Raw genomic sequence first — 11,350 nt, forward strand, 5'->3', positions numbered from 1 at the left:
GTGTCTGCTGAAACAATTGTAGTATTTTTTACCTTCGTCAATATATGTGTGACCATAACACAAAATTAGTGATTGCTCAGTTGGAGGAAAAATCATTGATGTTCAGAGTACTTGCAACAGGACTAAAGGTTTGCTTTATCATAGATAGTTCACATCCCCTCTCTCTAATCTCTAGCTTAACTAGAGCTAATTAATTTGCTATGAAATGACTACCGACTACTCGCTCCCGGCAAGGTTGTCCAGGAACACGAAGTCATTGGTGTTCTCCACCAAGATATCATCCAGGTCAAAGGTCACATCCAATGTCCATGCCAGCTACATCATCAGAGACAGCGGCGTCGGTAGCGCTGGTGTCTTCCATGGGCAATAGCATGTCGTAGTCCAGCCCAAGGAGAAACTCTAAAGAGAACATGATGTCTTCTTCAGCATCCATTGCAGCATCAGCAACAACTTGATCAGGTACCATTAATGGTGTTGCATTGTTACGTGTTGTTGCTACCGTGTTCCTCTCTGATCCGTCACCCTAGGTTACCACGGTTGGCTTGGTGATGCTGAATGTTGGCCCGTTTGGTAGCGCCATGAGAGAGCCAGTTGTGTCGTCGTTGTTCAGTGCACCTGTGTAGGGGTACGCAGCGACAGCGGCGTCAGGGGCTCCGATGGATGGCCTTGCACCGGTATGCGGTTTATCCGACAAGGAAGTCATCCATGGGTATCCCATATGGAAGCTCAATCAAAGGAGCCTTTCCTTTGTCCATGGCCATCCCAACCTGTGGCGGCAAGGCCGTTGGGAGCAAGTTGATGTGATTACGCATGGAAGGTGGAGGGGGACCTTGGTTGAGAAGGGCCCAAAGTACAGCTTCTGCTGGGGAGCATCCAGCTATAGGATACCACCAGACAGATGATGTCCCATTGCCGCCAACGCCTGCCTGGCTGTCGACCCTACAAAGTCGTTGAAGGAGATCAGGGCATCGGCCACCGGTGCAACAGAATTGTTGTTGAAGCTGATTACTGTGTTTGCCTTTGCCAGTCGATTCCTGCTGGAAAACCGGAACTTGAAGTGGTGCAAGTGAAGAGCTGCCACCAGCAAAGGCCGCCGCGACAACGTTGCGCCGGTGAGGGTCAGGGGGTTGCACGGTGAGACATTGAGCGTCGGAAGGATGGCTTTGAGGAACATGAAGTCTAACAAGATGAGGGGGCTCTCGTTGGCCATGTCCTTCTTCTGGTGCTTCGTGCGGATTTCCTGTGGCATTGGCAGCAAAAAATTCAGGCATGTTATCTGAATAGACACATTTACAATGGTATGGATCAAATTTACCCTCATCAGAATGGCTGAAGAAGTTTGGACATTGCATTTTTTCAAGTACTATCATGGTCCAGGGGCTATGGTTGTTGAGGACACCTTGTGTGCTTTTTCAAAATGGTTGAGATAATAGAGAAGCTTGGGTACCAGAAAAGTGGTGAAATATTTTTTGCCCAACCTGGATGTTACTGCCGTGCATCAATGATAAAAATCAAGGGTGACAGCAATGTCATGGATGTGCTTAGAGAAAACGATAGCATAAACAAAGTTGGCATACATATTTTTGAAGATTGTCTCAAGCAATGCACTATAAGAGGATGTTGTTGTTGATGCCATTGATAATGTGGAGGCAAATAAAAATAGCGTATCACCACGTCGAGCAATCCATGGAAAAAAAAACTCAGCTAATAACTTTAATATCTACCCTTGCCATGAACTAATTCCCAGTAATAAAAGATACTAAATTGATATGCAAACACATGCAACGTACGCCTCAGAGGAGACACGAGAACTCCTAAACCTACCAGATGTCCAGATTCAATAAGAGATAAATTAATCTGACGTAGTAAAACTGAACTGGGTGCAGAATTAATGTTTAATTACTTCCAACATCGATCGATCATCCTCTTCTTGCGGCGAACCTCTCCTTGACGGCATCCACCTCCGACTGGAGCCTGGGCCACACCATGCGTTCGGGCCAGACCTTGCCGCCGGCGAGAAGACCGGAGTTACGCTCGAGTTGTTCCTCCCTCTCTGCTTGGAAGATTTCCCGCAGGTCGACCAACTCCTCGCGCAACTAAACCACCATCGCGTCGGCAGAAGAGCTCCGCTTCAGGTCCTCGATCATGGCGTTGGCAGCGGCGAGCTTCTCCTCCAGGTCGCGGATGGTGGTGCGGAGGCCCTCGATCTGATCGGCGTTGGCGGTATCGGAATTGGTGGGGTTCACGGCGGCGTAGGGCTTGGCGGGATGCCCGTCAGCGGTGGCGGCGGTAACGTCGTCCCCGGCGCCGGCAGCGCCACAGATAAGGCATGTCTTCTTGGCGGCTAGGGTTTCATCGCCCTTCTCCATGGGAACGATGGGTTCTGGACTGTGTTTCTTCTCCCTACGATGAGTGCGATCTGCGAAAAAGTCACGCGCTGGTGCGGGGCCTTTCTATGCGCACGGGTGGTTTTCGTATTTAACCGGGACGCCCTCCCAAATCACGTTGGACCCTGATATGAAAGTATAATCTTTATCTTTATTACTGTTACTTAAAAAGAAACTTTGTGATAATGGTGAATCCACCAAATCCAATGGCTCACATCTCTCACACATTCACCTTAAATCCAGTGGCTCGTATTCTCTGAGAAAATTTCTTATATCTCTGAAATTTTAGCTAAACCCTTTTATGCCATTGAATTTTGCTTACTTTTTTGTATACCTCTAAAATTTAATTTTGATCCCTTTCATGCCCCTCCCGTCAGTTGACCGTTAGTTGACCGTCTAATTTCTATAAAAAAAAAGTCCATTTTATCCTTTGGATGAATATAAAAATTTATAAATTACATTATTGAAAATGTAAAAGTTCATCGCATGAGACTATTATAGTTATGAGTTTGCTGTGCGATACATTATTTATGAAAAAACTATTTTTAAATAATGAAATAAAAAAATATGTATTTATTTTGTTTTTAAAAATTCATAAAAAATGAGGATCATTCGTACAAAGATATGACTACCAATGCTCACGATATTGTTTTTATGAATGCTCCCAATCAAAAAAAATCCATTATCCTATTGAATTTTCAAATAAAATTTTTAATTTATTACATTTATTTTTATTTTCAAAATTTATGTCAATTTTTTATGCTATAATTATTTAGTCTTATTAGTTTCATAAAATGCACACACTGTTCACTCAAAAAAATTTCAATATTTTTCAAGCTTATATTTAAACCTAAATTAATCATTAGGGGCATAACAGACATTTGCAACCAAATGTAACAGTGAAAAGATGAAAAATATAACGGCAGGGGCATGGAAGGGATCAACTCGATGTATTGTCTAGAAAATTATTCATATTCATTTATGTCTTTAATGGATTGTATTTGATATGTAAATTCAGTTGCAATCGCTGGATTTGACCATGTAAATTCTGTTGTAATCCTCAATATTATTTTCAGTTTTGTATATATATGTAGTCTGTTCAAGGCATATAAGTATAACATAAAATTTAGCAACTACCAGAAGATTATCATCTATAGACAAAAATAAAAACGGTCCCACTTAGGACCAATCAATTTTGCGATGTGATCAAGTGCATGACCCTTGATAAATTTACTCATGTGTCTGATGTCATGGACTGCTTCCTGAAGCACCAAAAAGGGGCGGATCCAACATCGAGTCCCCCTACACCCACAAGACACATGCCTGGATACCCCTGGAGCACCCCTTTCAATTTTTTCACTATAAATGATAAACTAAAGGTTCCTAGATAGCTGGAGATTGAAGAAAATATATAATTGAGCCCCCTAATTTTTTGTTCCTGATCCGCCCCTGGCACCAACCAATTTTGTTTTGAGGAAAACATCAACGAATTATGTACTCACCTAATAAGGTAATATCCAGAATTTGTGATCTTAGAAAATGAAAGCTTATATATATTCTTTTGTGCCAATAATCATCCCTATAGTGCACCTACGTGGGCCACGTGGCTACATGCGAACTGGAGTACGTGAGGTCCATGCATTCTGTTATTCTGTCGCTTTCGATTTCTGATGGTCCTCCTATTGCAAACACACCAAAACCCTGTTTAGATTTCAACTTTTTTCTTTAAACTTATAACATTTTCATCACATCGAACTTTGCTACCTACACAAAATTTAAACTTTTTTATCACATCGTTTTAATTTCTTTAAACTTTGACGTGAAATTAAACACAGCTCAAATCATTGAAACCGAGACTCATCGGTGCTCTTATCATTTCCTTCGCTTTGCTTGCAAGCTGCCAAAAGCCATTCCAAGGAATATCCATAGTAATACCCGCCCCAAATCATTTTTCACAATAGCTAAAGCCAGCCAGGTGGTGGTCTTAGGTAGGTGGTCGGCCATGTGCACGTACGACTAGGGACGCACGAGCTAGCTCTAGCTGCCGCGCCCATCGCCCGCCATATGGCCGCGCCCACCGCCTCCAGCGACCTCCGGTTCCTAGTCCTCGTGGGGTCCAACAGTACAAAGGCGTGCACTCAGCCTTCGTCGCAACGCTTTCCGATTTCATTTACTTCATCATTGCGTACATCGACAAATTATGCAAAAATAGTAGTACATGTTTCATTATTACTTTTTTTACTATATATTTACTGATTAAACTCATTAAAGTAGAACTAAATAAAAACATTTTTAACAATAAATTGACTAATATCAGTTCCACATATTAAATATATATATATATATATATATATATATATATATTGCATAAATTGGTGACCAGTAATGGCTTTTATAGATATGACTATATATTTTCTAAATATAGTATTTATTTGTTAAAAAATCATTCTTCCAAATGATATTGTTTTAAGATGTCTACAATTAAATTCCAAAATATTAGTCACTAATATATGACAAAACTGAAAAATATTAAGATGGAAAAATATTAAGATGTTATATGTAAACATTAGTGTACTAGTCAATTACAAATATATGGTGTTTGACTTTTTCAATGCTTAGTAACTTTCACTAATAATTTTATTTATAAGAAATTTATAAAATGTAATACTACCTCTGTTTCATCATAAGTCGTTTTGATTTTTTATAAGTTAAATTTCTTTAAATCTGACCCTAACCAAGTTTATAGAAAGATATAACAATATTTACAACACCAAATTAGTTTTATTAAATCTAATATTAAGGATTTTTTTATAGTATGTTTATTTTGTGTCAAAAATATTGTTACATTTCTCTATAAACTTAATCAAACAAATAGAAGTTTGACTTACGAAAAAGTTAAAACGACTTATATATGAAAAATATGAAATGAAGGAAGTAAGTTCTAAGAGAATACGATATTATTTTTAAGATAAACCTAGTCATATATTTTTTATGTTTCAAAACTAACTATTCTTTTTTTAAAAAATATAGTTAAAATTGTACAGTTTGGATCGTAATATGTGCTTCGGAATTCGAGTGGCAAAATATGTGCATTGGAGATTATAGATGGCCATAAGGCCCGAGGCCCGATGGCCCGGCCCAGGCATGGCACGACCCAATTGGGGTTGTGCCTGGGCCGGTCCGACCCGACAGCTGGGCCATGCCTAGGCCGATGCCTTGCCACGGTGGGCCGACTCGGCATGGCCCGATCTAATGAGGAGGAAGAAAAATAGTTTAGGGACTAAACTTAGACTAAATGCAGCCATATAATTCACGGCCCAAGAGAAAAGGGATGCAAAATAGACTTATTACAATCAGTCAGATATGGCCCGAAGAAATGAAGGATGGAAATTAGACTTTTTTTTTTGAAGAAGCACGATGGGTGTCGCGCCTTCGGGCCGGCCCGGCACAGCCCAAGTCGTGTTGGGTCGTGCCTGGGCCGATGCTTCAGCACATGGGCTAGCACAGCCCAATGTGTTGGTTGGGTCATGCCGGCCCGATAGAATCTGGTCCAAGCACGGCCGTGCCTGGGCTGTGCGGGGCCGTGCCGCCCAGATGGCCATCTATATCGGAGATTCATCAGACGGATATACTAAGCAATAATTAAAGAAAAAGAGAGAGCAATGTGCTTAGGCTTAGGTTTATTGGCTTAGATTTTTAATTAAGCTTATTGGCTTATATAATTTATAAATAAGTGGATTTAATGTTCTAAGTTTAACGGTGCAATTATACATCTATATTAAATAAACCAAAAAAGCTTCTCCAACCTTTTAGCTAATAGTGTTAGAGTGGCTTATAGTTTCAGATAAGACAAACGAAAAAACTGATTATTTGTTTAGGGTTAGATTTTTCGGCTTATAATAAACCTAAACAAGGAGGGCCTTAAGCTTCCTTATGTGGCTTCATGCGACGTGCATGTGGTCCACGCATTCCGTCGCTTTCGGTTCTCCTTGTGCCCAACAAACACACTGCTGACTGCTGATGTCCTTCTGTTGCATTGCACACACCGAATCATTGAGGTTCATCGGTGCTCTTTGCTTGCAAGCGACAAAGCCATTCCAACGAATATCCACAGAAATATCCGCCCCAAATCATTTCCCGCAACAGCTAAGCCAGCCAGCTGTTCGTCCTAGGGTCATGCGCGGCGCCGCGTACGACTAGGGGACGCGCGCGCCTGCCATGGCCGCGCCCGCAGCCGCCGGCGACCTCCGCTTCCTCCTTGTGGGGTTGTTGTTGGTGGTGGTGGTGGGATCCCGCCTCGTACGGCCCCCCGATGGCGGCGGCATTCCGACGACGCTGGACGGCCCGTTCGAGCCGGCGACGCGGGCGTTCGACCGCGCGCTCCGGCAGGGGAGCGACGACGTGCCGCTCACCGACCCGCGCCTCGCGCCGCGCGCGCGGCCCCCCGCGCCCGAGCAGATCGCGCTCGCCGCCTCCTCCGACGCCACCTCGGTCTGGGTGTCGTGGGTCACCGGCGAGGCGCAGGTGGGATCCCACCTCACCCCGCTCGACCCGTCCACCGTCCGCAGCGAGGTCTGGTACAGCGAGAGGCCCTCCCCGACGGCCGCCGCCGCCGGCGACGTCTCCGGCCACTACCCGCACGTGGCGAGGGGGAAGGCGGAGGTGTACAGCCAGCTCTACCCGTACCCAGGCCTCCTCAACTACACCTCGGGCGCCATCCACCACGTCCGCCTCCGGGGCCTCAGGCCGGCCACGCGCTACTACTACCGCTGCGGCGACAGCTCCGTCCGCGGCGGCGCGGGGCTCAGCGGCGAGCTATCCTTCGAGACGCTCCCCTCCTCCGCCGCCGCGGCGTACCCTCGCCGGGTGGCGGTGGTGGGGGACCTGGGGCTGACCGGCAACTCGACGTCCACCGTCGAACACCTCGCCCGCAACGACCCGTCGCTGGTGGTCGTGGTCGGCGACATGACCTACGCCAACCAGTACCGCACCACCGGCGGCAGAGGCGTCCCCTGCTTCTCCTGCTCCTTCCCCGACGCGCCGCTCCGGGAATCCTACCAACCGCGATGGGATGGCTGGGGAAGGTTAGTAGCTAGTACAAGTGATGCCAAATTCAGTTCCATTTCTTTGTTTGGGATCTGAATTTCGAACAAAGCCATCCAAAATGCATACAAACTAACTTATAATTCTGACAGGAATTTTTCTTTCAGAGGGGAAGTTGCTTTCATTACGTTAAAAGGGGAAAATTTGCAAAATACTACCGCAAAAATACATGGGTTTGCATAATAGCAGATTCAGATGATCCAAATTATTGTACATTGGAATGACATGTTGGTACTTGAACCACTTGTCAATGACACATACGGTTTCTAGCTACGTAATATTTTGATCCTATTAACAAAATTACCAAATTAAAAAAGAAATCCTAAATAAATGGATTTAAATTGCTTCGTTTTTCAAGTCAGACTTTTGTATATTTTTTAAGGAAGTTTGACTTTTGTAGTTAGCATACACGCAATTGGAAATCAAGAACTTCTGACAAATTTCAAACAAGAAAGCGGGTGAAATTATCCTTGGACTCTGCTTATATAAAGTTTAACTGAAAACATTTGTATGGATTCAGGTTCATGGAGCCGCTCACTTCGAGGATCCCAATGATGGTGATCGAAGGGAACCATGAGATCGAACCACAGGGACAAGGTGGAGCGGTGACCTTTGCATCCTACCTGGCAAGATTCGCCGTTCCATCCGAGGAGTCTGGCTCTAACACCAAGTTCTACTACTCGTTCAATGCCGGGGGCATCCATTTCATCATGCTCGGTGCCTACGTCGATTACAACCGGACAGGTAATCCATCAGCCACTATTCATCTTGATGGCACTCAATATCAGGAATGTATCATTAAGATTTTAGAATTGTTCACATTAAGTTGCATAGTCATGTCAGGCCATTTCATTGTTCATACATTCTCTTGTTGATTGTGGTGACATTTTCGTGCTTATTACATTGTGCGTAGGAGCCCAGTACTCGTGGTTAGAGAAGGATCTGCGAAAGATTGATCGACGAGTCACACCTTGGGTTGTGGCTGCTTGGCACCCGCCCTGGTATAACAGCTATTCCTCGCACTACCAGGAATTTGAGTGCATGAGACAAGCAATGGAAGGGCTCTTGTACCAACATGGTGTCGACATTGTCTTTTCAGGGCATGTAAGCGCATACATTTTGCATTTTAGGCTTAGTTCTTTTTAGATTAGTGAGCAGATTACTGAAAACAGATTATTTGTTCTACTCTTCAAAAAATGCATTTTCTCGAAAAACTTTCTTATACGCCACTTGCATATTTTAAGTTATTTATTAAATTTATTTATAAAAATAATTTAATTTATACCCTATAAACAAGTACATATAATCCCCATAACAATCCGCTCAATAATCTGTTGCAATCTGAGCCATGGTTCCATCTAATAATTAATTTCAATAAGCGGGTGTACATATGTAGGGTTTGTCTGTGCTCTTCCTCGTCTCGGATAATTGATTCAGGCCATAAATTTTTACGAATTCACATATGAATGATCTAAAGGTGCATGCTTATGAGAGGATGAACCGGGTGTTCAACTATACTCTCGACCCCTGTGGGCCGGTCTACATTACCATTGGAGATGGAGGGAACATTGAGAAGATTGATATCGATCATGCTGATGATCCTGGAAAATGTCCCGGTCCTGGTGACAACCACCCTGAATTTGGTGGAGTCTGCCATCTCAACTTCACCTCTGGTCCTGCCAAGGGGAAATTTTGCTGGGAGAAACAGCCGGAGTGGAGCGCGTTCAGGGAGAGCAGTTTCGGACATGGCATCCTAGAGGTTATTCCCAGTTTGTTTATGATATAATGAACACTCAATCACTCTGTTTTTACTACTCCTTCCGTTTTGAATTATTTTTCGTTTTAGTTTTATCCTAAACCAATTTCCTAATTTTGATCATCGATGTATATAGCTTAATTAAGAACATATGCATTATATATTCTGAAAATATTTCTTATGGCCAAATTTAGCTGATATGATTTATGTTATATGTTAATTATATATTGGGAAGTACTCCAACTTCACAGTTGTCACGTGTACGAGTGCAGGTGGTTAATTCTACATATGCATTATGGACATGGCACCGTAACCAGGATGCATATGGAGAAGACAGCGTGGGGGATCAAATCTATATAGTTCGGCAACCGGACAAATGCTTGCTCCAGACTACGAGTGCGTCGTCTGAAAACAACTGGTGATTTTCATTTGATGATGAAATAAATAATCATGAATTTTGTTACAATTTCTTGTTGAAATTTATGCCTCTAATCAACGTCCATGTAAAATATTCTCAATCACTTTGTTTTTTTTTTTTACGTTTTATTGCACAGTCCCTCTGAAGGATGCCCTTCTCTAGTGAGCAACAGTGGCTACGGTGCACAGAAGGATATTATTAGAAGTGGCCATCTCATTTGGAATGCTTCCCTAGTCATATGGATGATCTTGATCAGCACAGTTTTCATGAAGGGAAATTTGTGCTCTCGTTTCTAGCCTGGATTGGTCAACAAACAAGAGGAACCAAAGCACCAGCGAACCAAGATGTTATACTGTGTGTGCTCTTGGATTTGTGTGGTGGCCAAAGCTGGACTCTGGTTGGTTGTGTGCAGTAACCATCATTGCTTTTGGTAGTACATACTCCTACATCTACATGAGTTTATGAAATAGTCGTCGGCTTTTATTTACTCAATTGTCAGTGCTGACCATGTTTCCATGAACACACTGATGCAACTAACTCCTTTTTCTATCTAAAGTAGAATGGTCCAAATAACCAAATGCCTTGAAATGGGTGTAGTGTGGTGTATTTGTTTTTGTTGTTTGAAAGAACAGTGTAGAGGTTTCTATTGGAGTATATACTACTGCAACAACTAGAAGTCAACGACTAAACCATAGGCAATTATTGTATTATTGTATATATAATACTATCTTCATTTTAGATTATAAATTATTTTGACTTTAGTTAAAGATAAGCTACTCAATTTTGACTAAATTTATTAACAAATATAGTGCATTTATAACACCAAATTAATTTCATCGAATATATAATTGAATATATTTTTATAGTATATTTGTCATGTTACTATTTTTTTTCTACAAACATGATTAAACTAACTTACAGCGGTTTGACTTTTTGATTAAAGTCAAAACAATTTATGATCAGAAACGAAGAGAGGAGAAAGTATTCGTTTGGTGAAGTAACTGATGAAGGACAAGTCTAGTCGGCGGTGGCTATGAAGGTGGGCCTGTGTGAGCCGGCACAGTGTTCTTACCGGTCTACTATGCGGAAGCAAGCAGCAACTACTCCCTCCGTCCTAAAATAAGTGCAATTTTAGTACTGTTCATGTCTAACGTTTGACCGTTTGTTTTATTTGAAAAAAAATTATGATTAGCATTTTTATTGTTATTACATGATAAAACATGAGTAGTACTTTATGTATGACTATTTTTTTTTAATTTTTTCATAAATTTTTCAAATAATACGAATGGTCAAAACGCTAAACACGGATATCTATGGCTGCACTTATTTTGCGACGGAGGTTGTAGTTGAAAGGATGTTGCTGCCGGTTGTCACGAGAAAACCATCATTTGCTATCGCGTTGTGGATTTCGATCCAATGCACTGTGATATAAGCAGCCACACTAGGACTGTTAGATGCAAATTCAAGGGCTCAAATTCTATGAAGCACTGTTCACACGCGAGAAAAACTGTAGAGGTACTGTAGCAATAGTATTGTAGCATATGATCTCAACCGTCCGCCAAAAAATGAATGGCTGAGATTACGTGCAGTTACTAACTTACCGTCACAGTTAAGACTGCAGTGAATCTCAATTCCCCGTTGTGACATTGGCAATATCAAGCTATCCGGATATGTGACCTTTAGATC

The 11,350-nt window shown here is 42.4% G+C and overlaps 2 protein-coding genes and 1 pseudogene across 6 annotated transcripts; 1 reads left to right on the plus strand and 2 right to left on the minus strand.

Annotated features, from left to right (window-relative positions):
- Positions 1–216: 216 nt before the first annotated feature.
- Positions 217–1,249, minus strand: LOC127783019 (two-component response regulator ORR33-like; annotated as a pseudogene).
- A 393-nt stretch (positions 1,250–1,642) lies between these two features.
- On the minus strand, positions 1,643–2,394 carry LOC127783310 (uncharacterized). Its single transcript, XM_052310563.1, has one exon. It carries the CDS (start codon positions 2,367–2,369, stop codon positions 2,097–2,099), a length of 273 nt encoding a protein of 90 aa, XP_052166523.1. The 5' UTR covers positions 2,370–2,394; the 3' UTR covers positions 1,643–2,096.
- Positions 2,395–6,429: 4,035 nt separating this feature from the next.
- LOC127783278 (purple acid phosphatase 23) lies at positions 6,430–11,148 on the plus strand. 5 transcript variants are annotated; one of them, XM_052310518.1, is made up of 7 exons: positions 6,434–7,471; positions 8,011–8,234; positions 8,404–8,594; positions 8,968–9,249; positions 9,519–9,642; positions 9,801–10,094; positions 10,608–11,148. In XM_052310518.1, the coding sequence occupies exons 1-6, from the start codon at positions 6,606–6,608 to the stop codon at positions 9,824–9,826; spliced, it is 1,713 nt and encodes a 570-aa protein (XP_052166478.1). In that variant the 5' UTR covers positions 6,434–6,605; the 3' UTR covers positions 9,827–10,094; positions 10,608–11,148. The 5 variants fall into 5 exon arrangements, with proteins under 5 accessions (XP_052166479.1, XP_052166478.1, XP_052166477.1 ...); XM_052310517.1 differs by having other exon boundaries at positions 6,435–7,471; positions 9,519–9,664; positions 10,628–10,910; XM_052310516.1 differs by having other exon boundaries at positions 6,435–7,471; positions 9,519–9,664; positions 10,608–10,909.
- The last annotated feature ends 202 nt before the right edge of the window (positions 11,149–11,350 follow it).

Source organism: Oryza glaberrima, chromosome 8 (assembly GCF_000147395.1).
Source record: "Oryza glaberrima chromosome 8, OglaRS2, whole genome shotgun sequence".
In the NCBI taxonomy this organism is placed as follows: domain Eukaryota; kingdom Viridiplantae; phylum Streptophyta; class Magnoliopsida; order Poales; family Poaceae; genus Oryza; species Oryza glaberrima.